Source organism: Balaenoptera musculus, chromosome 17 (genome assembly GCF_009873245.2).
Source record: "Balaenoptera musculus isolate JJ_BM4_2016_0621 chromosome 17, mBalMus1.pri.v3, whole genome shotgun sequence".
Lineage (NCBI taxonomy): Eukaryota > Metazoa > Chordata > Mammalia > Artiodactyla > Balaenopteridae > Balaenoptera > Balaenoptera musculus.
The window spans coordinates 6781241-6806352 of NC_045801.1; the positions used below are offsets into that span (position 1 = coordinate 6781241).

Sequence of the window (25112 nt, forward strand, 5' to 3'; positions counted from 1 at the left end):
CCTGCCCTATAGGCCTGAAAGTCAGAAGTCTAAAATGGGCGTATAAAGGTAGCATTTCTTCTAGAGACTCCAAGGGAGAATCCTTTTCCTTGTCCTTCCCATCTTCTAGAGGCTGCTAGCATTCTCTGGCTTGTGGCCACATCACTCCAATCTCTGTTTCCACTGTCACACTGTCTTCTGTCTGACTCTGACTCTGACTCTTCCTCCACATTCCTCTTATAAGGACCAGTGTGATCATACTGGGCCCACCCAGATGATCAGGGATACTTTCTCCATCTCAAGATCTTTAACTTAATCATATCTATAAAGTCTCTTTTGCCATATAAGGTAGCATTCACAAGTTCTAAAGATGAGGATATAGACATATTTGGGGGCCACTCTCAGCCTACCACAAACATTAATTGAAACACACTGCTGAATCAAGTCCTAGTTTATTCCATGTCACTGAGCTCATCAGGGTCAATATAAACCAAGCACTCTTTAGCCCTACTTTTGATATATGAACTTGTGCTCTTCGGGCATTCTTTACCTATTTAATTACTACTACACCAGTCATTTTTAGTTTTTTCTATCTATATTTTCTTCATATTTTATGAAATTATTTCAGGTGATCATGTTGAATATGTAGGACTGAAGCAAAAAACTGTAAATAAGATACACCTTTTTATAGCACAGGCTTTTGAGTCAAAACAGAGCTTGGTTTTAATCTTTGTTAGGCTGTTTTATTATCTATAAAATAGGAGTACTAATAGTTATCTGTAGAAGGCTGCTGCAAAGATTAAATAAAATAACGTATGAAACAATACGGAAAATAGACGGAAGGAATGGTAACTGAGGAGGAGCTCAATAAATACTCACAAAAGGCTGTTATGGTCTACAAAGGGATAAAAAGTTGGAGCGTAGAGGAAAGGAAAGAGAAGTTGTCAAGTCAGCCAATTAACTACCTGGTCATTGTGAAATGTGACACCAAATAATCTCTGACAAATACCCTAAGAGGTACTCTGAATGTTATCCAGACAAAAACTTCAATATGAGGTGGGATGCAAGAGAAATCAGCCCCATAAGACCCTTTTATCTTAACCCATGGTAACTTAACGAAAAGAGTATGGACTTGGAAGTCAGACTGACGAAGTCCAAAGCATTCAGTTACAAGCTTGCCATGTGACACTGAGCCAACCACAGTTCCACGAAAGCCTGTTTTCTCGCCTATGAAGTAGAATTTATATCATTCACCTCAGAAGGCTGTACTGAGAATTGAGAAAAATATGCTCTGTAAATCTCCTGACACAGTGTATGACACTTAGTAAGAACTCAACAAAATACCTCATTATTATTAATAATTACATGACACGAACAAGTTATTTTAACATCTCTAAAACCCCTGCTGTATAATTTGAGATAATGTCCTAATATATGAAAATCCCTGAAACCAGGCTGAAGATACACTCGGTACTTGATGGACATCAGTTTCTGCTGCCTCCCCAATCCCTCTGTGCTTGACAGAACAGTGGCTCCCCAAAGATGCCCACATTCTGACTTCCAGAACCGGAGAATGTTAAGTTGCAGGCAAAGGAGAATTAGTGGTGGCAGAGAAAACTAAGTTTCCTGATCAGCCGACCTTAAAATGGGGAGATCATCCTGGATTATCCAGGCGAGCCCAATATAATCACAAAGGACCTTACAGATGGATGAGAAAAGCAGGAGAGAGAGAACCACAGAGAAGGCAGTGTGAACAGATTCAGTCAGTCTGATGTTGCTGGCTCAGAAGCCTTGAGCCTGGTTACACACAGTCTCAGTGTTTGTCACAGGAAGTCTGGGTCGTAGGTAGTTTCATGCCTGTTTTAACAAACTAAAGCACTGGTGTTTAGAGAGGTGAAGGCATGTGCCCAGATCCAGAAACTCTTAAGCAGCCCAGGGAGACTCGCCACAGGTCTGACTGAGTCCCACACCGCCAGGATGTACACGCCTGGCACACCTGCCTGAGAAATGGAGGATCTCCCCTCAAAATCAGCAGCCAGAAACTCAAGTAAAAGGAGAACACCCTTTTTCAGTTTTCCTTCACCAAAGCGTCCTGAGATAATGAATTCATTGCCCTAATGCACAGAAGAAGAAACTGAGACCAGCTGACCATTCGTTGTACAGACATCTCCTGGGCACCAACCATCTCCCAGGCATTGCGCTCGGCGCTAGAGAAGGAATTGAAGCTAAGAAGGCAGATCTCCTGTCTGTAAGGAACTGGGATTCCCGTGGGAGAAATAACTCCCAACAAATCATTATAATCTGGAGTGTGATAAACACAACCACGGCTGGAAAGAGGAGGGGCTGTACTGGGCACTGGGAATGAACACGGAGGGGGAGGGGGAGGAGGAGGAGGACGGCGGGGACAGGGACCACACGCCAGGCAGCCCGGCCTGTGCTCCGCGGCGTGGCCTCGGTCTCACGCGGCGGAAGGGGCTCGAGCAGGCACACTCTGCAGCCCGGTCTCCTCCTCCTCCACCACCACGTCAGGAACCCCCCGGGGATGACGCGGGGCTGCTGGGTTTCCACAGAGCCCTGCGTGACCGTCTCTGTACAGCCCTCACCACCTCACATCATGAATGTCTTCAAATTTGGCTGCTTCCCCACTGGGCTGAAAACTCTTTAAGCAGGAATGAAGGGTTACCGGCCCTGTGTCCCAGCACCGAGCCCAGCCTAAGAACTCGATCCCTGATGAATACACCCTCCGGGGTCCAGCGGGGACAACTGCGGAGAAATACACACCCTGCCGGCCTCCTCGTAAGGGTCTTCCTGGAAGCTGGGCAGTGGATTCCCGAGAGCCTGAGAGCCTGCAGCGTGATGGGCAGACCGCACGGACCCCCAAAGCCGACAGCACTACTTTCTGTCCTGCACCCTCTGTGGGAAGGAACGTGGGGCCCGGAACCGCAAAGACCGGCAGCCAGGAATCCACGCACCGTCCGGGGGTCGGCTCCGCGCCGCGTCCCCGCCTCCCGTGCTGGGCTCCTCTGCCGGCCAAGGGCCCCGGGGCGGAGGGGGCTGACAGTGAGGACCTGCGACCTGCCAGGCGCGGGACACAGACCCTCTCGCGCTCACTTTATACATGAAGAGACCTAAGCCCAGAGAGCTTATTACTACCAAGAGTAACGCACCCATGTAGCATATACGGAGCACAACCCTAACGGGGGTGAAAAGGAAACTAGAAGAAAGTACAACACAGAAAACAACCAATTACTGTGTTCAGTTACATGACCTCGATGTTTCTGCCCCCTCGTCCCCCACGCCACTGCAGACCACGTAAACAGCGCGGGCAGCCCTGGCTCCTCAGGTGCTCCGCACTGATGGCAACAATACACTAAGCGAGGGGCCGTGAGCCACAGAGCGGACAGATCCCTGTCTCTGAACAAGAGTCCGTCACTGAGGTACAATTTCCTCGACAGTACCTTTCACACTTAAAAAAACAACAAAAAGTAAAATTCATGAAGCAAATCAAAATCGTATGAGGCACCTCAGGACCTGGAAGACAAAAGCCCAGGGGGAAGGAGACGTGCTCGCCTTCCCCGTTCTCACCAGACCGGGACTCCCTGCGGAACCGTGAACTGCTCTGAGACACAGAACTTTAAAACCACTCTTTCTGGATTCTAGAGAAAGGATAGAGCAAAACTTTGTGCTGCTTCTGATAAACAATGAGATAGTTTGGTGACAAACAGAAAAACTGCTCACCAGCAAGCTTACAACTGACGTAACTAAAAGTCTGATAGACTTAGTCAGCAGAGACACTTAACCTGATTTAATCCGCACCTTTATGCCAGCGCCACTGCTCTCTGCCGTGATGCGTGTGGTTTCCTTCGCAGTGTCCACACCACCTTGACCACAGTCAGGTGGTCTTTCCTAACGACACAGTCTTCTTGAGAAAGGGCTCACTCTCTCATAAAACCCATTTGTCACTGCTGTAATGAAGTCTCTTTTGGAATAAATTAAAGCAATAAATTACCTAAAGAAAACTGCAAAGAAATAAATCAGCTCTGAGACAATCAAAGGAGTATAATTTCAAGATTTTTCGCCCACCTGATTGGTGCTGGAGTTCTGCCTTCCAGCTGAGACTACAGGGATAAACGTGATGTCAGACCAGAGCAGGGCCTGTGCTAACGCCTGCACGTGAAGGCTCCGCCTTGAGATGCTTTCATCAAGAAAAAGGTAACTTTTTTACCATGACAAGAAAAACACCCTCAGGAGTCCTACAAAATTATTTTTTCTCAGTACTACTTTGTATATTGTGCATATTATGTTTTAAAGACTCTCATCTTGCAAATAAGGACCTCAACAAATTGGCAAGTCACAAGAGATCGACATCCAAAAGATCTGTAAGAGAAATAAATAGTCTGTAATACAAGGAGCTAACAGTTATGAATGCGTTCATCAAAGAGCTTTGTGCCCGTATGTGGACAGCACTGGTAAGCGGAGATAAGGCCCGGTCCCTACTCTCTAGGAGCTGAGAGCAGGGAAGGCCAGCAGGTTACAGCCCAGGGCCAGAGCCAGCATACTGCCTGTTTCTATAAACAGTGTTGTCAGAACACTACCACACTCGCTCGCTTACATATTGTGTATGGCTGCTTTTCTGCTACAACAGCAGGGTTGAGTAGAACATACAGCCCACAAAATATTTACTATTGAGCATTTTACAGAAAAAGTTTGCTAGCCCTAGGCTTAGAGTTTAACATGAAGACAAGAAATGGTGATACACCTACAGAAACATATCCGTTTTCTGGCTCTGTCTGGTGAAAGGCCTAGAAGCCATGACATGCCAGCAGCCCAGACTGGTTTTTAAACACCATTCCACACTAAAAGAAACCAGGGAACCTTGGAAGAAATGGCCAATTCCAGAGCTGGGGCAGAGCAAGTACAAGATGAGCCTGGAACAAAATGCTGTTAGAAAGTTTCAAAAAAAAAAAAAAAAAAACTCAAAAAATGTATGGAATGATCCTGTCAATAGGACACAGGAGTCAGGGTAAAGGGCTCCCAATGGCCTAATCTGGAACAAATTAAGCATCAACTTATATTGTGACAGTAAAGGACTACAACCAATTGAATTACAGAAGAATCCGTGAACGTACACCGACAGCCGATGGAGGGAAGGAGAGAGGAAAAGAAAGATGGAAAGAAAAAAATGAAAATGTTCCCTTTCTGCAGAAGGTCAACCAATAAATGTAGATGGAATATCTCAGTTAGAAAATTACAATTTTACAACCATCATAGTAATAATTAATTCACGTAGGAAACATTAATGGATACTAAAATTTGTGAGGGAGAGTTTAATAAGGAGTATTTACATAGTCTCAAAGCATCTCCCCACAAAAGTACTAATTAATTACAAAAGGAAAATGGTAACTTTACAGTGGAGAAAACTAGCACCACCTACACCAGTGATCAAGCTTAACGTCATCAATAACGGGATAAAGTGACACCGACCCTGTGTGCCTCCTGATATGATGTACTAAGGAGGACACACCACCACCTCAGTGGAACTCCTGCCTAAAGAGTGCACAACATGAATCTAAATTTAAGGAAACATCAGACAACCCAAACTGAGAGATATTCTACAAAATCCTAGCCTGTGCAATATTCAAACATGCATGCCACGAAAGGCAACGGAAGGCGGAGAAGCTGTTAGCGCAGGGAGATCATCTTGGTGCTTTGTGACCACCTAGAGGGGTGGGATAGGGAGGGTGGGAGGGAGGGAGATGCAAGAGGGAAGAGGTATGGGAACATATGTATATGTATAACTGATTCACTTTGTTATAAAGCAGAAACTAACACACTATTGTAAAGCAATTATACTCCAATAAAGATGTTAAAAAAAAAAAAGAAAAGAAAAGAAAAGCCTTGACAACTAAAAGCAATGTGTGGTCTTGAACTGGGTCCTATAAAACAGGGGTCCCCCGCCCCCGGGCCACGGACCAGTAGCGGTCCATGGCCTCTTAGGAACTGGGCTGCACAGCAGGAGGTGAGCGGCCGGCGGGTGGGCAGGCAAACGAGTGAAGCTTCATCTGTATTTACAGCCGCTCCCCATCACTTACATTATCGCCTGAGCTCCACCTCCTGTCAGATCAGCAGCAGCATTAGACTCTCATAGGAGAGCGACCCTACTGTGAACTGCGCACGTGAGGGATCTAGGTTGCTCGCTCCTTATGAGAATCTATCTAACGCCTGATGATCTGAGGTGGAGCTGAGTGGCTGCAAATACAGATTATCATTAGCAGAGCGGTTTGACTGCAGAGACCATAATAAATCAAGTGCTTGCAGGCTCCTATCAGCGAGTGGCCAGTGACAGGTAAGCTGCATCTTGCAGAGTAGACTGGACATAAGCAACACACTTCGCGTGTCACTGTCTCCCATCACCCCCAAATGGGACCATCTAGTTGCAGGAAAACAAGCTCAGGGCTCCCACTGATTCTGCATTATGGTGAGCTGTAAAATTATTTCATTATATATTACAACGTAATAATAATAGAGGTAAAGTGCACGGTAAATGTAACGTGGCTGAATCATCCCAAAACCATCCCCCGCACCCCAGGTCCATGGAAAACTTGTCTTCACGAAACCAGTCCCTGGTACCAAAAAGGTTGGGGACCGCTGCTATAAAACACAAAACGGGAACAGCCAGCAAGAGTAGCACGTGGACTGCAGGTTAGATAATAAACGTACCGAAACGATGACTAACTTCTGTCATCACTGTTACCTGCAGCTGCAGTTATGTAAGAGACAGCCCTTAGTCTCAGGAAACACACACCAAGGTACTCAAGTATTTAGGGGTAAAGGGGAGATAACACACACACCTTACTCTCAAATGAGTCATGAAAATACACAGACACAGAGAGGATGGCAAAGCCAATGTGGGAAAATGTAAACAATTGGTGAATCCAGACAAGTGGGTATAAAGGGTTTCTTAGCACTGTTCTTTTATCTCTTCCGTAAGTTTAAAGTTGTTTCGAAATAAAAATTCTAAGGCCAGGAAACAGAAAAACGGGAGGGGGAGAGGAAAGGAGGAGACAGATCAATACCTACAACATGCCGTGGCATGTAGGAATATGAAGAAGTTATGGAAACATGGGAGACGGAACTGAATGACCCGGAGGAGTCAGACAGCTTATCCATCCCTGCCCAAGCCCTTCGCCCGGCCTTCGCAGCGATGGTTGCGTCCGGCTAGTCCTCTCTGAAAAAGCCTCCTCCAGAGAGCCTATCTTGCTCCTGAGATGAGAGAGGTCGCTCTCTGAGCCCCTAAAACCGGCCTTCTTTTATCACAGCGCTTAACACACTCTTAAAATTGTTCCCCAACATGTTTATCTCCCCCGTTGGATTACAAATTCCTTGATAAAAAATGAGGACAAGGAGGAGGCGGAGGAGGAGGAGGAGGAGGATGGCAGGAAGAGCAGCTACTTGCCCTGCACTTACTAAATGTCAGGCATGACACTAAACAGCTCTGCACACACATCTCATTTAAACCTCAAAAAACTTCAAAGGGGATTTATTAATTTTTTATCGCCATTTCTCCATCACAGAAACTGAGGCTGAGAGGGGTCCATGTATCCAAAGTCACAACACAGAGAAGGAGAAGTGGCAGAGCTCAGATGTGAACTCAGGTCTGTCTGATTTAAAATTACGTCCTTAACCACTCTCACCTGAGTCTTTAGTTAGCTGTGGCTTGCACACAGGAAGCAAACAAAAGGTGAGAGGGATTTCTCTAAGCATTTCACTTCCCTTTGTGTTCGCTGAGCACACCCAACCAGAGAGCAAGGGACAAGGGTGGCAAAAGGTGGCAGGAGAACGCCAGCCCTAGAAAGATCACCGGCAGGGGGTCCACTGCACTGGCAGGCGACCAAGAGCTGATGTGTGAAAGTTAGATAGACAAAAATAGCACATATTGGATGTAAAAACGCATTCTGATTTTAAAAATTTTAGTAAAATGAAACAAATACACAATCACTGTCATTTCACCCTAATGACATGTGCAGAGAGGGGAAGACAGGCTCAGAGAAGTAACTGGCCCAGAACAAACAGTTCAATTTAGCAGTGCAGATACTCAACAAATATTAAATAAATGAATGGAGTGAAAGAAACCTCAGTTTAAATTTTTGAATTCCTATGGACTCAATCCAGTATTCAGCTCTGCTAAAATTACTAAAAGTAGAATCATGGCTTTGTCCAAAGTTCCCCATGGTTTTGTACCTGGTACTGATCAAGTCCCTTGGCCCACTCAAGCCAGTAGACAAGGGAAGGCAAGAGGAAGCACCAATTTCCACACCAGCTGACAAAGCTTTTGTTACTATTGCTTGCTTCCTTACACAAATCAAAGAATTTGACTTTTATACTCCAATGCAAGTAACTGTCAGGACTATAATTTTCCCCAACAAAATAAACAGATTACAATGGCCAGTAGCCATAAATCAGACTACCCTAATACTTTCCTTAAAAAAAATTTCAATTCAACGCTTCTGAAATATTTTTTCTTTAGGGCACAATAAACCCTATGATGTAAGTAAACCCTATAACGTAAGTTAGCTGCATGACCTTGAACAAGCTATGCATCTCCCTCACCTCCATTTCTTTAGCTGTAGAATGAGAACCACCGAACGACTTCCCAAGGTCCCAGGATTAAAGGAGGTATCGTGTGGAAAAGATCCTGCAGCAGTGCCAGGCACAACTTAGGCACAAAACAGAAACGGGCCATAATGGTTTGCAAGCGCTGGCTACAGAGTATGCCTCTTAAAATGTCAGAAATATGGAAGGTTAATATCAGTACATGAATTTCAAAAGCAATGCAAGCTTGTTGATGGATCAAGACTAACACTGATTCAGGAGAAGCTACCTGTGTGGAGGAAGAGGGTGGCCTGGCTATGTGGAGCGCCATCTAGTGGAAGAAGAATAGAGCACAAGTGGCGCAAGAAACTGAAGTAGAGGGGGGGAGAATAAGGAAAAATGACGAGGATGAAAACTGTCCCTTCTCCCTCCTCCTCTCCATTACAATTTCTCCATGGGAGCTTGAACCAACAGTGACCCCAAGTGTAAGATTCATATCAAACACAGAGATCAAAAAGGGTGCTCTCACACACTCACGCTCTTTATCATACCAAGAAAGAACGTCAATAATATGCCAGAACACCTTTTAAAGTCCTTAAAATAGCAGCAGGGGCTGATTGGTGAAAAATTATGGAAATGTAAAAAATTATGGAAATTTAAAGCTTACCAATTCAGAGTAAGATACCCTGTGCTTGTGGAGAGAGGCTGCTGAGTGCCCAGACATGTTTTAAGATGTGCAGTCATAAATCTGTTTATGGAAGCCTCATTTGTTAATGGAAGCTTCAGGTGCTGCGTCTTGAATAGCATAATAAAAATCAGTCAGAGTTGCTGCTAATTTTGTACATGATATTAATGAAAGAGGCTTCCGAAAGAATGAGTTTCCCCTTCAGTATCTCCAGGATGGGAAAACTAAAATCATTCTAAAACATAAAATTAACCTGAGGAATGAAACTGGATGATTTATGTATTAAGTTCTTATTATATACTTTACTCTGCAAAGTGCTGCCAGTACGCACACACCTCTCTCAGGCAATTCTGTGAAGTGAGCAGGTAATGTCTGTCTAGCACTTATTGCGTGTCAGACACTGTACTTACCTCACACCTAACACAACCAGCCCACAAAGCAGGTATAAGGTCTCCAACTTTAAAAATGAGAAGCTGAGGCTCCGAGAAGTTAAGTAACTGGCACAGGGTTACAAACTAGAAAGTTGTCGCCTCCCATAATCCCGCGGCCCTTTTAGAAGCTCTTCCCTGTGAAGTAACGCCGCTCCCCATGGAAACGCATCCACCAGACTTTCCGCGCTGCCCGTGGTCACACAGCTCGTACCCCACGTGGTCACACCACTGTCTGCCCCTCTGTGCAATCGGCTCTGCTCACGGATAACCAGTCCGATGCCGGGCAGTGCATTTTAAGAGCTGCATGACAGAGATCTTCCCACGGGAGTCAACATGAAAACCCAGCCACAACGAAAGCTCCCACCTCTGCCTGGAGCTCGCAGGTAAGCTATGCGGTACAGCGCCCTGGAGATGGGCAGATACAGACCTGAATCCCGGCTTACCACTGGTTAGCTGTCTGAATCTTAGGCAAATTATTTAACCTTCCTGCCCTCAGTTTTCTCACCTATAAAATAAGGTAAAATGATTTACTCTTTTAAGACAACTGTTAGAAAAATTAAATGAAATAATGTACATAAAGCATCTAACCCAGAAAAGGTTCTTGATTAACAGTAACTACGATTATTAACAATTGCAATCAAGTATATTCAAACACCACCCCCCTTCAGAAGGCCAAAACCATTATCTGCGGGAATATGTTCTTGTATGTTCTAGGCACTTTTTTTTTTTTTTATGAGCCTATTTTTAGAAGATGGAGAATTTTTAAACATACCATAAACTGACTATAAATCCCTGATATCATACCAATTGTGTCTGTGATAGAGTATTAAAATACTAATACAAAGAGCCCTGTGCCTCTGAGAGATTCCTTCAAGAGAGACAGAGCTTTATCAAGAGATGACTAATTTTCAATACAGAAAGTTTTCTATTTTCTCCTTGACTACTGAAATATACATAATTAAAAATCCTTACCTTGAATGCTTACTGAACACTGAAAAGTACTGCCGGAGAACACAGGAAAAAAAAGGAGCTTGCCTTTTTTGGTAAAACACATTTTCAGGAACCTCTTTTAAAAATTCATCATCACAGGGCTTCCCTGGTGGCGCAGTGGTTGAGAATCTGCCTGCCAATGCAGGGGACACGGGTTCGAGCCCTGGTCTGGGAAGATCCCACATGCCGCGGAGCGACTGGGCCCGTGAGCCACAATTGCTGAGCCTGCGCGTCTGGAGCCTGTGCTCCGCAACAAGAGAGGCCTCAATAGTGAGGGGCCCGCGCACCGCATTGAAGAGTGGCCCCCACTTGCCACAACTAGAGAAAGCCCTCACACAGAAACGAAGACCCAACACAGCCATAAATAAATAAATAAAAATAAACAAACAAACCCAAAGTTAAAAAAAAAAAAAAATTCATCATCACAAATGGAAATTCCTAACTGGCTTCTACTACAATGAAACTCTTATTTAAAAACAAACAACAATGTTGGGTTCCACCCCTTTGCCTCTTAAAGTATCCTATCAAAACACTGAAGACTTGATTTAAAAGTTCAGCCTGACTGCTTAAAGCTGCATACCTAGACTGGGCAAGTAACGTTACCCTTTTGAGCCTCAGATGCCTCACTGGAAAAAATAAAGGAGGCGGGCAGGGGATAAAACCACCTACCTTGCAAGATCTCGTGGGGATGAGAGACAATGCATAGGAAGCACGTGGCACAGAGGCCCTCGATTTGGCAGCTTTTATTATAATCATTATTCCAATGCTAAGGAACACTCTACTTCTATTTTTTGATGAAACGTAAAAAGCATTCTATCTCCACTCACGGGGAACGATGACAACAAGCAAAGGGTCTTGTGATACCCAAGTTGCTGCTGGCATTCCATCTGTGACCCCAATTGCTCCTTGGGCTTTGGGTGTCTATCTGGCATCTGAGATTGAAGATTAACTCCTTCAGGTAAGAAGGCTTATTCGGCAAGTGACGAGGGCCTCCAAATTTCTGGTTTAATCCTTTCATAAGAAATCTCATTAGGAGTTTAGGGAAGGAGAGCTAATTGTATTACAGTGCACTGGCTAATAAGTTCCTCAAGAAAGAATAAAAGTAAATAAGCATCTGATTCAAAGCAGATCTGATAACATCTTCTCATTACCTCCTGAGAAGGACCCCTACTGTTCCACCTCGTGTACAGAGCCCTGGGATGTTCTTCTGCTTGTTTAACACTGCATTTCACTTAGAACTTCCTTTCATTTCTGTCTGCAGAGCTGTTGGTGACTTCCTCCTACCCCCAACTCAGGGGCTCTAAAGTGGTAAAGAGCCAAGCCTTTAATGACTGCCAAACTCCAAATATACTTTCTAACTCTTCTACCGTTAATGAGAATTAAAACACAACACTGAAACGAAGACTGGAGTTTGCCAGGGATAAGTACCAAGAATTACATGAGGTGCTGAAGACGCAAAGACATGTAAGACCAAGCCCTGCCTCCCAAGCATCCCACACTCTCCCAGGGAAGACAGAGATCCAATCAGTACAGTGTGATGACTATCACCCCATCAGAGACTTAGGCAGCGGCTGCTTCGGGACCTGAAAATAGGCACTCTAACCCATTTGCGGGGGAGGTAAGTGGTCAGAGGAGATACCTACAGCAGAAATTGGAAGGATAAAGTATAACAACGGATGCTACGTAACCCATCTTTCAATGCCGGCACTGGCTAGGGAGAAAAGAACAAACTGCGCATAAGAGGCCAGAGTTTGAATCCCCCTTCTGTCATTACTAACTGTACCATCAGAGCTTGGCCCTTTATACGTCCAAGGGTCAGTGTGATATGGTAAAGAACAACGGGCTTGGAGAAGAACAAAGCTTGAACCTCCACTTGGACATTTTATAAGTATGTCACTCTGGGTGACTCAACTTTATTGTTGGAGTCTTGATTTCTACAAGTGAAATATTATTAGGCTAATAGCCTCTACATTTCTGGGCTGTTCCCAGTATTGAGATTATAGACCTAACCAGGCAGAGAAGCACCTTGAAAATGTTCCTAGACTGAGAGTTAAATCTAAACTGCCTGTCACTAAATATTTCAAAAGAATAGCTGAAGGCTAATAAGACGTTCCTTAGGAAAGGAGAGGGCATCTATAAACTTAAAGCTCACTCTCAATCTAATGCAGAGAGAGCAGACATTCCTCAAGAGCAGAGACTGTTTTTCCCTCTCTACCTTCAGGACCAACACAAATGCCCCGCGTGGCAGGTTCTCAAATAAACCTGCTACTAACGTCCAGATACCAAAACACGGTAACTGACAATCACTAGATCCCTTTGAATCATAACACACTACAAAAAATTCAGAAATGGTTTATCTAAAAATGTGAGTCATGCATCCATTTTCTTACAAAAAACAAAACCTGATAACCCTAAGAAAAACTATTAAAAACTTAAATAACCACATCTTTCTCTGGATGAAGCAGAGAATCACACACTATGACAGGAAGGCACCACAGCTAAATATAACTCTGTAATTTTCATTCTCATTCTTCTCTCTTACTTTAAACGCCTGACAACACGCAAGCAATCAAAAAAATTTACAAAAAGGATCTCCCAAAATGAAACTCTTAAGCCATTGAGTTTTGTTGAACAAAGAGATGCACTTAAGGCAAAATAATGACCCTTCCTTTATACATGTTTACCCCTCACACATATCCTGAGTAATGCTAAGAGTCCTATTATTAGAGAAATTTATGTAATATGAAAAACACTTATTTATCTCGACCTGAATAGACCACCATAATCTGGAATCCTTTGCTCCACTTCCTCTTGTAACCAACCACTAAATATAACTTGGCAGTGAACCAGCCACCAATCCATATATTACATCAGATAATTAAAAATACAGGGTTATGTAATCTTATTTAATGGTTACTTGGCTTGGATTGAAAAACATCCAAAGCAATACCAGAGAACTGGATTAAATTATAATGCGTAAGACATTTCTGAAGATGTTTTTTAGTAAGAGTCAGCACATCCCCTACTAGCAAATATAATATAAAACATGCAATGCTACTTTCATCTCCAATTAACCTCCTTGGCAAGAAACTGCAATGTCAACTCACTCTATAGGCAGTGGTGTTTGCGGGGGGGGGGGGGGGGGGGGGGCGGGGGGGCGGGGGGGCGATTTAAAAAAGTCTATTTTATTTGATTCGGTTTAACATCAAGTAAACATTACCCATTACTATTGGCAAAGAAACAAAAGCATTCGATATTTGAGGGGTGGGGGGAAGGAAAATCAGTTATCCTGAGAAAACAGAAATAAAAGTCAGGAACTAATGTCCACTACGAAACACAAGCCTGGAAAGTGTAAAAGCCGACCTATGTTAGCAGAGAAGCATACATCTTGATGTGATCCAAGCTCAAGTTCTTACTTAAGGATTATTAGGAAAAAAAGTAATTCAGCTAGGAAGTTGAACATGTTTACAAATGCTGAATTTTTAAAAAAATGACCACACCTCATTTATCAACTGTTTCATTATCATAGTGTGTTGACTACTGAAGTCATATATTGGTCTCCAGAGAGCTTTAATTCAAAAATGCCTCTTGACCTAAGCACTAAAATCCTGCAGGATAAATCTACCGTGAATGTTTGTTTCTTCAAAGAAGACCACTAGACAAGCACAGAAACAAACTTTTAAACAAAATCAACAGGAAGTTGACACAAAACAAGCATATTAGTTATATCGATTTCTGCAGGTAAATTAGCATGTGTGAAATGTTTCAGAGCCATCTTTTGGGGAAGGCATAAGTAGGGAGAACAAGCGCCTTATGAGACCAAACACCTGAGTTCAGATTAACCTATCTCAGTTACCTACGAGCTCCCATAGCTGAGATCCTCAGCTCCCTCCCCTGAAAAATGGAGACGTCAAAGGTGCCTCACCAGCGTGCAAGTGTGAGAACACAAGTAGACAGCATGTGCCTGAAAGAGTCTCAGAAACTTTAGAACACTATGCAAACAAAGGTACTGTTAGCATTTGGAGATGTTAGCCATCACGTCTATCTATTGCATGCCACTCCATAATAAAACAGAGGTGTGCACTGCTGACTCATCAGCACTGTACAAGTTAGTGACCGAATTCGGATTCCAGTATCAAGATTCAGAATAACATCTGAAAAACCAGGTGCCTCCTTTAGATGCAAACAGTCAAAAATACAGGTAAAAAAAGAATAAAAATGCTCTCAATAGCCACTCACAAGATGATTATCAGATTTAAAATCAAGGTTTCCTAATAGCCAATTCAGATTTAAGACACTGTTTTAGAAATGCACTTGTAATTCTGAAGTTACATAACAGAGCATAATTAATATTTTAAATGATAGGGTTCTGCATTCCAGATACCAGCCTGTGATTTAAGGGGAAAACATTTTAGTCTGAAATAATTAAATTAACAGTAATAAGAGCACCTGAGCAGTATCTCTTTCTTCCTCCACATAACTGTTCAATGTGAGAAGCGTGCTTCTTGTAAGAACTACATATTGGATGGAAAAGTAAGGTAATCCGGTTTAAGGTCTTAAAAAAAACACTAAATGGCAACACTGTGCAAGATCTGTTTCAAATAACTGGAGACAATTACCACAGGTAAAAACACAGAAACCAAAAGAATTCTGAATGTATTAGAATGAATGTACTGCAGCAACCTGGCACAGAAAAATAATTCTGACTTTTAAAATAAAATAACTTACTACACTTTTGTTAAACTGCTTCCTTAATTGAGTACAACGTAACTTTGATTCAGCTTCTTTATTAAGAAAAGTGCACTCGTTCTACAATCCAGAATATTTCTAACGCCAGTGATCTCACACAATGTACAAGGAGATATCTTTCAAAGAGATGACAGCCCAGCAGGCAACAAAAGATATATGTAAATCACAAAGAGCAAGGAGTACAAACCTAACTGTTGGGCTGTTCGGAAGAGCACGGCAATAAAACTTAAAATTCTCTTACTTTAATGCATGCCCGTTACTTCTTCACAACCCCTTGTTATTAAAGAAATAAAAATAAGCCTACAATTAAAATTAAATGGGGAAGCTCTGTGAACCAATCTCCGTTCAACAAATTAAATATCAAGCTTAAATTCTTGGAGACAGTGAGTCTCTCCACCACCACCCTCAGTCAACAACACGCACACCCTACTCAGAAGAACTGGTTGCAACGCGCAAATACCGGAGGTCGCTGTTTTAAAATATAGATTATCTATACACAAGCAGAATATGTCTGCCTCATCTTTCACTTCCAACAATAAAAGAGCCAGGGCCAGCATTAAGACCCGCAGACCCGCCTGAGTCAGGAAGCACAGACTGTCAAGACACAGTGAGTAATTCAAGCAAAAGGTAACAGATCCGACCAGATAATGTGTCTGTCATCACCCAAAGAAACAGTAGACCAGTGGCTCCCAAACCCAGCTTTCTCTGAGACACGTATTCCCAGATCCAGGAGGAATAAAGGGCTGCTCCCGGGAAGGCAGGCTTAATTTACCGTCCATCCCAGAAGATTACTCAGGAAGCCTGAGGAGGAACAAGCCTGGGAACACTGTCCTGGGCCCGCCCGCCTCCATACGCCCCTGTACCCCCTGCACCCCGTGGCCTGCATTCCCCAGGGCTGCTCACACCCTGAGCTGGCCGGAGTAGCGCTAAGATGGCACAGGCAGCAGAGACTCCGCGGCCGGCGTTCCGAATCCCCAGCCAGCCCCCAAGGAGGGCGGCCCAGCCAGAGCCTCCCAAAGAGACGACAGGCAAGCCAAGAAGCGGGCTCCGGGGTGGGCCTCTTCTCCCCTAATGGCCCTCGAGGGCCAGCCGGCAAGGCTTGGCATGAGCTGCCCACCCCCAGGGAGGGCGGCTAGAGCCTGGACCCGGGACAAAGAGGGGATGCGACAGGAAACGGGTCTCTGCCACTGGGGCCGCTGGCCCTGCTCCTCCAAAGTGCTTGGGGTCTGACCCCAAATCTCCTCCAAAGGTCCTCAAACTTCACCAACAATCCAAGCACCTGCTCCCTTCACCTCTTCTGCATTCGATCCCCTCAAATCCTTCCATTTCCCTCCAGCTTGCTCCAGTTCCTTCCCTCCAGACAAGCCAAACGCACTAGTTCCCCGAGTCCCCCGCCCCACTCTCCCCCTCCAATGAGATCATTCAACCCCGCCCCGACGAAGCCCCCAGATGTTCGCCGTCCCCCACCCAGAAGTTTCCCTTGGGTACCCTCGAGGCCCCAAAGGTTTCCTTCAAGTCCTAGCCAAACGCCTCAGCCTCCTTCCTTCCCGAGTCTCCCCAACGCGCACACACACCTCGGCGCTCCCCAGGTGTCCCGTACGCTCCCAGGTCCCTCCCCGAACGCCCCCAGGTTGCGACCTGGGTCCCCTCCAGTCGCCCCGAGGGCGACGGCCAGCCAGCCCCACGCTCCCGCCTAGCCCCCCGGTCCCGACCCTCCCGGTCCCCGGCCCCCTGGCCCGCCGCTCCCGGGTCCCCAACGGCCGCGGGCGCCAGTTAACGGCCGGCCGGCGCGCGCCCCTACCTTGGTTCACCAGCCGCAGGGCGTGCGTGAAGGAGGGGTCCAGGGAGTCCTTCTCCGCCATCAGCTCCGGCAGGTACTTCTCCTCCATGCTCGCCGGCCGCCCGGGCCCGGGACGCGGACTCGAGGCGGGCGGGCAGCGCCGGCCACGCAACCCCCGACCCCGCCCGCGCCCTAGCGGCGCGGAACTCGGGCCGGACGCCGCGGCCGGGGCGCGGCGGAGCCAAGCCGGGCGGTCGGCCTGGCGGCGGCGGCGGCAGCGGCGGCGGCGACGGCGGCGCCGCGAGGCGGGAAGCGGCCGCGCAGCCCCGGTCCCCAGGGGATGGCCGCCGACTGCCCCGCGCTGGCGGCCGCTGCCTCCCGGACGCGGCCCCCGCGCTCCCGCCACGGGCCGGCGCGGTCAGGCGGGCCCTCCGGCCGGGCCGGCGGCACACTTTGCGAGCCTGAGACAGTCCCGGGCGAGCCCAGCCAGCCGGCGCCAGCGCCGACCTCAGCCACCACCCGCACGCCGCGCGCCGCCCCGCGCTCTCCGAGCGGCCCCGCCGAGCGCCCGGCCCCGCCCTCCGCGCCCCGCCCGCCGCGCCTGCGCGCTGAGCCCGCGCCCCGCCGCCCGCCGTCCGCCGCGGCGCGCCGCCAGAGGGGGCCGTTCCCGGATGCGCGGACGGGCCGGGGAGGGGCGTCCCGGCGCTTCCCGCTCGCCCCGCGCTCGCCCACGGCCCGGGGGGCGCGCGGGGAGCCCCACGGCTCGGCTACCGCGTGGCCAGACGCAGAGACAGGGAAACTGAGGCCCAGAGAGGTGAAGCGGCTCGCCCAAGGTCACCCAGCGAGCGACTCCGGGAGGAGGGCTGCGCGCTCGGACCCCGGGTCGGGTCAGGGGCCGGGCGGGGAGAGAGGACGCCGAGCAGCGCCCGCGCTCGGCGCAGCGGGCTCTGGGGAAAGGCAGAGGGACGAGCCGCCCTGCTCTTTAAGCTCCCTGGACTTCCCTAACTTATCTCGCGTTGCTGTCCCCTCCTATGTGCTAGGAAATAACGTGGGCACGCCGTCCTCCCTCGGCGCCTCCCGCGCTCAGCGCCGACCCCCGAGACCCTCGGTACCGAGGTCGATTACATAAAAGCGCGTGCCCTTCAGGTCGGCCTTGTCATCCCGACTTGCCGCCGGGTTGTCATTCTCTTCGCGCAGAAACCTGCTGTGCCCGGATGCGGAGGAGGGAGCTGCGCCCCAGGCCCGTCCCCTGGACACACGTGGGTGCTCATGTCCTCCGTCCATACACGCCCCGACCCCCATCCCCGATAAATCCTCCATCAGTCCGTTTTCAGATTTCCCGTGTAGAGTCAGTGCCCCCCAGCAGGCCAAAGACTCCGCATCTGTCCTGCCTTTGCCCCACCAAATCCCCACTTCAGGTCCTGACCTCAATGCCACTGTCCCTGGACAGCCTTCCCGGACTTCCCCAGCAAAGCTGGTTACTGTTCTGTGTCCCACCAGCACTGGTCAAGCCTCGCTCAGAGAGAGCTGTAACTGTGTTTTCATCAGACCATGAGCATCTCAGGGACAGGGCTAGAGTTTTGTTTTATGGGGAAAGTTCCCAGCGCTTAGTGCACTAGGACAGATGGAGAGGCACCAGAAATATTTGATGAAGGAATAAGCCATGGGCATGCCACTCCTCCGGGAGTGAATCTTCCTCCCAGCCCCCCAGGCAACCGCCTGTACTCCTGATGTAAACAGAGGCAGCTCTACGCCCAAAGATGCTGGGAGTGGAAATCAAGGAGCTCTAAGCTGCCCCTAAGTCCCAGCCGGACTTCCCTCATTCTTAAGCTCCACCCCTAGACAGACCTGGCTCCAGGTGAGGTGCCATTGCAGAGTCCCCAGTAAGAATCTTTTTCATGTCTTTCTTTGGGCTAAACTTGCAAGAGCCAGTCAGATGAGACAGTTAAATGTGTGGCCTCTGGGACCAGACAGCCTGCATTTAGAATCATGGCTTAGCTGCTCACTAGCTGTGTTATCTTGGGCAAGTTACTTCACCTCTTGGTTTCCTCATCTGTAAAGTGGAAATGATAATAGAACCTGTTTCCTAAGAGAATCGTGAGGATTAAGCATATCAACTGTCAATGAAATCCCCAGTCTCCAGCACATAGAAAGTGCTTAGTTGTTCTTTGTTGAGTTTATCCCCTATGTATGGCTGCTCTCTGGGTTTTCTGAACCAGCTGTAGCTCCTGGGGGCACCTGCATCGCCCCAGCAGACTGAGTGAAGGACCTGGGACCACACATCTCTGTTTCAGACCAGGAGCCCAGAGTGTAGCTGGGCAGACACTCTGCAGTCCCAGATCTTCCAGGACCCACTGTGCACCCTCAGTCAAATAACCTGTCTGAGCTTTGGAGCCCACCTCTCCAAAACTCAACTTATGCCGGCAGTCCTGGAGGGCAGTTGGAAGGATTTGAGGGGAAATGTTTTCTCCTTTAACATTAGAGTGGAATGCACAGACCTCTGGCTTCCATGCCTTACAACACAGGATTTACATTCTAGGGTGTGATTCCCTGGCAGCCACTTTTCGAGGGAAGAAGGGATACGGAGAGAGTCTGGGATCCGTAAGGGGGACCAGATGCTCCGCTGCTCCCCTCACCACTTGGTCTAAGACCCTCCTTTCCATTCCAACCTTCTGCCCCAGTGCCAGTCCAGCCCTGGAGTAGTTGCTGTTTTTATTAAGCATGTACTACGTGCCAGGTGGGAGGCCAGGGGCTTTGTACCCACTACTTTCAGTTCTCTCAACATCCTGTAGGGAAGATACTGTTTATCAGCAATTACAAATGAGGAAACCGAGGCTTAGAGCAGTTTAATACCTTGCTTAAGTGCCACCGCTGTCAGCGAGGGATCCAGTCCCACAGGACCCCAAAGCCTCCCCTCCCTGCCTTCCCTGTCCTGCCCTCCCAGGTAGCAGTCTGGGACACCCCATCCCTCCCGCATCCAAATAGTTGGCAGACATGTCTCGCCAGCAGCTGGGGAGGAGGGCTGTACCCTGGGAAGCTGACAGCGAAGCACTGAATCTTCGGCTCCGGCCCCTCCTTCTCACAGAACCTTCCAAGAGGGCAGGTGCCCAGCACCGCAAGAATCCATGTGGGACTCTCCAGGGAGAAAGGAGACAAATGTCTCTGTGAGAGGCTCAGGAAATTACCCCCAGCCACCAACCTGGCCAAGCTGTTGGCTGTGGGGCACCTCCACGCCTTCCTGACCAGACTCTGCTGGTCGTCCTGAGATGGCCAGCCTGCAGGCACTAACCCTCTGGTCCCTCTGAAGATGAGAAAAGCAGGTCTTGGGAAAGGTCGTGGATTTTCTTCAAGCAACTATAGGTAGTGCTGCAACTCAGGTCTAATGACTGCCGGGCCAGACAGAGAGCTCTCCGGGCGCACACCAGGACTCGCTGAGCACAGGCTTGGTGCACGCGCCATCTGGGTACAAAGGACTAGCCGTGCACAAAGCCGCCTCAAGCCAGAGGCACTGGGCCGCCTACGCCATCTGCGTGGCTTGTGTCTGCCCTGGACCGGAGGCCCGAAGCTGCAGGAGACAACTCCAGCTGCCCTTTCTCCTCACATCCACAAGTCAGGAGACAACCCCTCAGCGTCAGAGACAGAGGGGCACTTCCCACATCAACCTCGCCAGGTGTCACCGCGCCATCTCAGGCACTGCTCCCACGGCAAGTCCCTCCAGCTCCAGCCAACCACCACATGGCAGTGTGTGCCCGAATCCCCGCCTGTCACCCTCACCACCACCGCACCCACCTCTGGAGAAAGATGGCCAGCACTTCCCCGGCCTCTGTGACACTAACAGCAGTGGGTCAGACACAGCCAAAGAAACTCCATGTCATCAGAGGATAACAAACGTGAAGAGAGTCTGTGAGGTCACTGTCATGTTTGTACTGAATTGCTGCTCACACTACAAGCTTCCTATTCGTTTTGTTTAAAAAAGGTGAATCCTATCCCAGTTACCACGAGACCCGGCAGTGCCATGGGTGATGGTGTCCAAATCTGACTGGCCTGAGGGCCAGAGAGACCTCGATTTGGCCCCCGGCTCTCCTGCTTACTAGCTGTGTGATCTTGAGCCAACTACTTGATGTCTCTGAGCAGAGGGAGAGGAAATACCAACCCCCCAGGATTCTGCGAGGTTTCAACTGAAGCATTAAGCTTGTCATATGCACTGATGGCATTTAAAGCGTTTTGAGCCTCACTCCTCTACGCTCCACCAGCATCTAAGCAGTTAAGTGCTCCTGTCCACACTTAACACATCAGTTTCCGGGCACGTGTGGACCGCTCTGCCACCACGCCGTCCTCACAGCCTGCTCACCTCCACAGCCCCAGTGCCCAGCCGGGCGGTCAGTTCACAGCAAGTACTCAACACTCGTTCAAGTCCACTTCTCCTGAAATGCAGCCCCCCAACAGCACCGCTTCCCAGCGACCAGAGATAAATGAGTTTGTCGTGTAAGACAAGCACCAAAACATGGCACAGCCTTACCTAGAAATCAGTCATTCATGTGGCGGGGAGAAAGGCACCACAAATGTTCACTGTGATCCCGGCTCCAGTCCGTTACAGCAGGAAATGCATTTTCAAACCTTAAGAATGACTGAAAAGGCTTAGCACACGTGGAGGGGGGCACAGAGAAACTCTTCAAAGTTGGGAGCCTTTGCAAAGTTCAAAGTCCATCCATAAATCAGGAACGCCTTCACCGAGGACTGGCTAGTCTGTTGGTGGCTCTCTCCTACTTTATTCAGCCAACCTTCCAAAACCTCCTGCATTCAAGATATAGTAATACAACTAGAAGGAACCACAGAGATCTGCTAGCTCACAAGTCACCCGTTTTTAGAGATGAAGAAACAGTTGCTCAGAACATTTAAGTGACCCAAAAGTGTTCAGTGGAGAATTGGACACACACACACACACCCTCCAGCCATGTCTAAGGATGAATGGGATCAAACCTTTCAGCCCAGTCACTCACGTACCTGAAGACTCCTATCCTGTCTCTGTATCCATGTACCCTACAAGTCTGTTTCCTTCTCTTGCTAGTTGGTGGATGGATAATCCAGTTCCTCTAGCGGCTAGAGTCCAGCCACTTTCTTGTTTCTCCAGGAAGGGAGCCATCCTGGTACTTTCTTGCAGGAGCTAATAAAACCACAGATATTGCGCAGGCCCCCCCTAGTGGCTAAGTGTGAAAGCACATGCCCCCAAAAGTTTGTGTTGAACCAGATTGACAACCCCCGGGTTGAACCTGGTCTCCACCAAAAGGGAACCTCACATAGGATTTTAATTCGTTCCCAGCAAAGGGGACAGAGAAGTATGATCTTAGGTGAAAGAAAGTGAAAAAGGTAGGAGGTAAAGAAAAAGGGGAAAGGAGAGGGGAAAAGGGAGAAAAAGAAGATGAAGAGAACAAAAAGAAAAAAGAGAAAGCAAAAGACACATAGGAGACAGAGCAAGAGAATAAGGAAGGCTTAAAGGAGGGACGTTTCTCTGTGCTCAGCCTTTCTCTATTTCGAAGATAAACACTCAAGAAAATAGTAGTGGAAAATAAGAATTGACATGCCCAGGATCAGTTGGCTGCTCTGTGGCACCGTCAGGCAGGGACAGAGGAGCCAGGGAGAAGAAGGGACAGGGACCCTGTAGTTGACCCCATCACAGCCTGACTTGATAATCTTTTCAAGATCCAAACCTTTCTCTGTCTCTATTTCTGAGCTTGTAAAAGGTGCGCTAATAGCAGCTGTTCTCTTCCTGTTTTATTGCAATCTGATGAGAATCAAGATTTGCAGAGAAAACCCCAAAAAGTGCTCTGAAAAGTTCCCAGATATAACCATCACAGAAATGTGTTTTATTGTTTTCCTCTATGCGACAGCAGCCCTCTATCCTCTACTTCCTGGACCAAAAGTGTGATATGTGATGTTGGACTGCCAAAGCACTTACTATATTTCAACAATGCATCAAGTTATCACGACCTCTGGTGCTTTATAAGATGCCATGATTTGAAAGGCGCTGTTGAAATGTAAAACATTACTGCCACAGTAGTAAAAAGATCTATGTCCATCTCCTAACCCACTCTTTCTTCTCAGTATGCGTAGAGATACACGCAAAACAATTCTGTCCACATTAGCAGAATACTTTACAATAAAACTGCACATGTCTGAGTTTGGCAAAATGATCACAAAACAAAATATTTTGGAAGTGTCAAGGTACCTTTAGTGTCCAAACAGCTACCAAGGGGGTGATGACATTTTTAGAGTCCACTGCAAAAGTAAACACATCCTGGTCTCATATAAAAATGCCAGCTTGTGTTTGTGTTTTTCTGTAGCTAAAAAATGGAGAGATAATCTTATCAAAAAATGGCTGTGGAAGAAAAACGGACATAAAGTTGAAGTTGTATACTCATGTACATTGAATTACATGAGAAAACATCTCTTCTCAAAACAAATGTGGACTTTTGTCAGTATCCCATCTGCGGACTTCCTAAGTGTCTCTGGATTTTTTTCTTTGGGTTCTGTGCAACATGGCACTAGCCTTCCCACAAATCTCATCCCTCATTGCTACCCTGTCTGGGTTTATACCGGGGTGATATGGAACACCTCAAAATCTCTTATTTGCTCTTGATAGGGGAGGGGAGTAGAGTGGCAGGTGTACTCAGGCAATCTTGGTGGACTTGATCCAGCCTCAGATGGCAGCTGGTATGTGGGGAAGTTCCAGCTTCCTCTGTCAGATCTTATCCTGGTAATCAATTTTCTCCTGGTCTTCCTAGCCACACTCACTAGTAACAGGTCTGCAAACCTGCAGCAACTTAGATGTACAAACCACAGTGATCCGTGCCCAGTTTGACCTGGTAAGTTACCCTTGAGCAGGTAATGGTTGGAGCCACCGGCTGAGGAGCCAAACAGAGGCTTGGGGCTGCCACTAGTCAGCTGGGTGCTCTGGGCAAAGCTGCCTCTTCCAGCCTCTCTTTCCCCACTTGTAAAATGAAGGGAATACCTCTCGTCACAAAGAGTTCCTTTAGGATCTCCTTGAGATAAATGTACGTAAAGCGCTTAGCAGAGAGCTGGCACTCGATGGGCACAGAATGGATGGAATAGCCATAGAGCAGAAATATAACATGAGCCAGAGGCATAACTGTAAATTTCCTAGCAGCCACATTAGCAAAGTGAAAAGAGACAGGTGGAATTTATTTTAATAAGATGGTTTAACCATACATATCCAGAATACTATTTCAACATGTAATCAATAATTTTTAAAATATTAATGAGATATTTTACATTAAAAAATTTTATACTATGAAAATTGGTGTGTATTTGCACCTACAGCACATCTCAATCCAGAAGCAAAATTTTCAGCAGTTAAAGTAAAATGTAGTCCTACATTTTAATGGAGAGTTGTGTTTAATGGAAAAATATTTAACACTGCTTGCATTTTTAAATTCAAATTCAATTAAAATTAAATAACATTAACACTGGTTCTTCATAATGCTAGCCTTAATTCATGTGCTTGTTAGCCACATGTGACTAGTAGCTATGGTATCAGGCAGTGCAGATCAGAGGAAGGGATTCAGGGGCATGGAATAGAAAATGCAGCTGTCAACTGCTTAACCAAAGAGATGTGTCCTGGTCTCACCCCACATGAAGCCTAAAATAGGCTGCCCGGGGCTGGTGCAATGGCTACAAAATGTCATCAGTGAGCCAGGCTCCTTCAGTCTTTCTGCTCCACCCACCTAAGGGTGGCAGGATGGGTTATCCCCATGACACCCTGGGCATCTGACCTCACTCCAGGCAGGGAAAAGGGGGGAGCAAGGGGGCTAAAGGGAAAATGACCATCACCTGTCGAGTCTGCTCAGCTGTTAAGGAGTTTTCTTGGAAGCCCCAACTAATGGCGTTT

At 47.4% G+C, this 25112-nt stretch overlaps 1 protein-coding gene across 3 annotated transcripts in view; it reads right to left on the reverse strand.

Moving 5' to 3' along the window:
• Positions 1–17416, reverse strand: part of KHDRBS3 (KH RNA binding domain containing, signal transduction associated 3) — a 167225-nt gene extending 149809 nt beyond the window's left edge. For 2 of the 3 annotated variants that reach the window (XR_005017089.1, XM_036830887.1), the window contains exon 1: positions 17228–17415. Coding sequence is in view for 2 of the 3 variants with exons in the window: in XM_036830887.1 (XP_036686782.1) it covers positions 17228–17315 (88 nt within the window). In the remaining variant the exon portion in view is untranslated. Of the gene's footprint in view, positions 1–17227 lie in introns of all 3 variants that reach the window. The other variant, XM_036830888.1, reaches the window with a different exon arrangement.
• Positions 17417–25112: the final 7696 nt, after the last annotated feature.